Source organism: Phaseolus vulgaris, chromosome 6 (genome assembly GCF_051622355.1).
Source record: "Phaseolus vulgaris cultivar YP4 chromosome 6, ASM5162235v1, whole genome shotgun sequence".
In the NCBI taxonomy this organism is placed as follows: Eukaryota; Viridiplantae; Streptophyta; class Magnoliopsida; order Fabales; family Fabaceae; genus Phaseolus; species Phaseolus vulgaris.
The window spans coordinates 5,181,786-5,185,117 of NC_143503.1; the positions used below are offsets into that span (position 1 = coordinate 5,181,786).

The window sequence follows — 3,332 nt, forward strand, 5'->3', positions numbered from 1 at the left end:
TGATCTTGTTTAGTTTATTTATGCTGGAAGTTTCATATATAGTTTACTTAGTCTATGAAGAGATTGTGGTCCAATTCTTTGGTCAAATTAGAGGAACATGCTTACATTTTAGTTTATTCAATTGTTAGGTTTAAGGCAATGCCAGGTCATCCCATGACACTGCCTGATGTAGCACTTTTGCCTAACATTTTAATCATTCCACATTTTAAATAAATTTCACTTCCCCAAGACATCAAAGTATAATAAGCTTGATATTCTCATAAACAGATTATTTGATATTTTAGTATTTAATTAATTTTCATTTCAATAGAATTTATAAATATCTTCTCTCTTCAACATTTTCATGAGCTAATACTTGTATTAAATATAGGAAACTCATAAAAATAATTGCTTATGTAAATAACTTTTTTCTATTTAAACAACCCAAAATTATACTCTAAAATAATATTTATTGATAAACACCATACATGGTATAATTAAACAACCTATGCTCTAACAATCCCAAAATTAACCACATAGCATTTTCCATAAATAAAATCTCCTCTGCAAATGGAGAACAGTTAAACCAGTGCCTCAGATTCACTATATATTAATTAACTTGGTGGTTAATGTAGTAGTTAATCAGTTTGCACAGGAAGACTATTCATAGAATAAAAAGATTCATATTGAACATGAACCTAATAAGAACAGTCACAGCACAAGGAACAAGATTAGTTTGTGACTAAAAGGAAACAATCATTATTCAGCAGTTACTGCATAAATTTATAACATGCAGATAATTTTGCACAAAGATAAGCATAAGCAAAGTTAGTTCAATTTTATGGTATACTTTTTATGCGATGTTCATATACTCCCATAACAACAAAAAATGGGCAGCAACCAGGCATATCAGCCTCTATACAAATAGCCTTATACTTATATAATACATAATAAATATATAATTGCTGAATATTCATTGTCTTAAAGTATCTTCTTATATGAGTCCAAGAGTTCAATGTTCTTGTAACTTCTCTTCTTGTATAATCTGTATTATCCACCCTTCTATGCAGGAATGGCCTTGAAAATATCATCGAAACTGTTCTGGTCTGCAAATATATCCAGGAGAGACAGTGCCTGAAATAATTAAACAAAAATACAATTTAGTTTTTACACTTAAACAAGAAGTAAATACATGTTTGATTTCGAGTCAGATCAAGTCAAATACGGATTTACAATTTACATTCAAATTGAGTTTATTTGAAAGTTTCTATTTTCATGTTTTGAAAGATACATCTAAGATCTTAGATCTCAAACTAAACACATATTAATATATTCAAGGAATTGATGCTTACCTCAGGCACACTCAACTCAAGACGAAACTTAGGACCATCATAGTGATGAAGAATTGGTCTGAAGGAATCCTCCTCCAGTGGCTCACAAACTTTCCTAGTAATCACTTGAACCTGTAACCATCATGTATGGAAAATTCATAAGATTTAGCAAAACCAAGTAATATAGTTAGAGTTTAATTACTACTTTCACTACTGTGAATTGATCAGAAATCATCTTTGAATAACTTTTTAAGATAATTGTTTTGAAACTCAATAAACTTACATGGATAACAAACCATATACATTGATTGAATGATCTTGTAAGACTTTACTTTTACATTAGGAGTATATTTTAATTAAATTTATGTAATCAGTTTAAGCATAAGTTGTGCATAGACATGGTACAATGAATTAGATTCGCGATGAGATAATAAATACCTGAGCAGGAAAACGAGATTCACCAGGGCACTTCTTGTCCTCCCAAGCTGTTGGATCAATATTGGTTCCTCCAAAACTTGCAGCCTGAAAAAACCCCACCAAACATTTATTATTGTTGTCACTCTTAGTATGAAACATGGCTGCTATTAGTAAAAGTGATGGCCTAATTCATGACTCGATTTCCAAAAAATTGAAGCATTTTCATGAAATTGAAGTGAAGCCACAAACTAAACAAGGAAAGTATACACACATACCTCGAAGATACCATGGAGTTGGTGAGTGGAGTAGTTGTACAGAAAAAGGGGCAACCCTGGAGTTATTGTTCTAACTGAATCTCTATATCGTGGAGGCAGACCTGCAAAGCACAAAAGAAAAGAAAATCATCAACAAAACCGATTTAGAATCAGAAAGGAAGAAGAGACAGAAACAAATGAAGTATTTGATTTAGGGTGAAAAGAGTGTCTTTCTCTGAGAAAATTATGATCGATGTCTCAGTCAATTCCTCAAAAGATTTCAATTTATTGTTGATGTAAAATATAGAGAGCCAGGGCTTAGATTAAAGTAACAGTAAGATTTGTTAAAGAGAGGAAAAGAGAAAAGGAGAGAAGGGACTCACCAAAGATCTGTCTTTTGAGATTCTCTGCCATGGTATCGTTGTTGCAAACAAAGATGTAGCCTCCAATGGTTTCATTCTTAGGCAGAGACTCTGCTGGTGGCAGTGTTTTGAATTTTTTCTCAGTAGCAGTCTTAGTGGCATCAGTGTTAGTGTTGTTGTCCCCATACTTTTTGTTGTTACTGTTGATGTTGTTCTTCTTTGAACTTTTGGGTGTGTGAAACTGATCTTCAGCCTTGAAGAAAGTCTTGTAGCCCTTGAGATTGGTGTTGAGGTTGCTGTTGAGGTGGTGGTTGTTGTTGTTGTTAAGGTTAAGATAAGGAGAGGAAGGGGTGCTGGAATAGATTCCCTTGTTGAAGCCTCCAAGAGTGTTGTTGTTAAGGTTAGGATAGGAGGAGGAGGAGGTTGTGGTGGTGTTGGAATAGATTCCTCCCTTGTTGAAGCCTCCAACTCCAAAATTGTTGTTGTTTTGAGGCATAGAGAAAAGGGTTCCATTGGAATTGGTTATGTTCCACCCATCATTGAAATCATGAGACTTTGAGGAGTTGTTGTTGTTGTTGATGAAATCAGAAGCATTCACATCAAAGTTCCTCCTCTGATCAGGCCTCTTGGAGCTGTAGTTGTTGCTCCAAATGGAAAAATCATTGAGAGACAGATTGGACAAACCAGATTCAACCCTCAACTGGTCACTGAATTTCCAAAAATCATTGTTGTTGTCCATAGTGACTCACACACCCCAGCAAAGAGACACAGCAAAGAGAGAAGATAAAGAAGAATGAATGAAGAAGCAAGTGTTGTTGGTTGGAAAAGAGAGAAGAGAGAGAGGTGTTAAATAAAGATTGATGAAAGGAGTGAAGTTTCTAGGAAATTTAACAAATGGGGTAGGCCATTATTTTTTGCGCGTGTAATTGTCAAAGTCTGATTTTGATACAAGGAATTTTATATACAAGGTTAGAATACCCTTTTAATTT

At 33.9% G+C, this 3,332-nt stretch overlaps 1 protein-coding gene across 1 annotated transcript; it reads right to left on the reverse strand.

Annotated features, from left to right (window-relative positions):
• Positions 1-714: 714 nt before the first annotated feature.
• Positions 715-3,332, reverse strand: LOC137830909 (DCD domain-containing protein NRP-A). Its single transcript, XM_068638309.2, has 5 exons — positions 2,365-3,332; positions 2,003-2,103; positions 1,749-1,832; positions 1,332-1,442; positions 715-1,113 (listed from the first exon to the last, which is right to left on the reverse strand). The coding sequence occupies exons 1-5, from the start codon at positions 3,080-3,082 to the stop codon at positions 1,042-1,044; spliced, it is 1,086 nt and encodes a 361-aa protein (XP_068494410.1). The 5' UTR covers positions 3,083-3,332; the 3' UTR covers positions 715-1,041.

What these genes read in the sequence shown, in the direction of transcription:
- LOC137830909 (XM_068638309.2), bottom strand. Translation starts at nt 3,082, where the DNA reads ATGGACAACAACAATGATTTTTGGAAATTCAGTGACCAGTTGAGGGTT. An exon ending in AACTCCATGGTATCTTCGAG is followed by an intron (nt 1,833 to 2,002) that starts GTATGTGTGTAT and finishes GGGTTTTTTCAG; the next exon opens with GCTGCAAGTTTTGGAGGAAC. An exon ending in AATCTCGTTTTCCTGCTCAG is followed by an intron (nt 1,443 to 1,748) that starts GTATTTATTATC and finishes TGATGGTTACAG; the next exon opens with GTTCAAGTGATTACTAGGAA.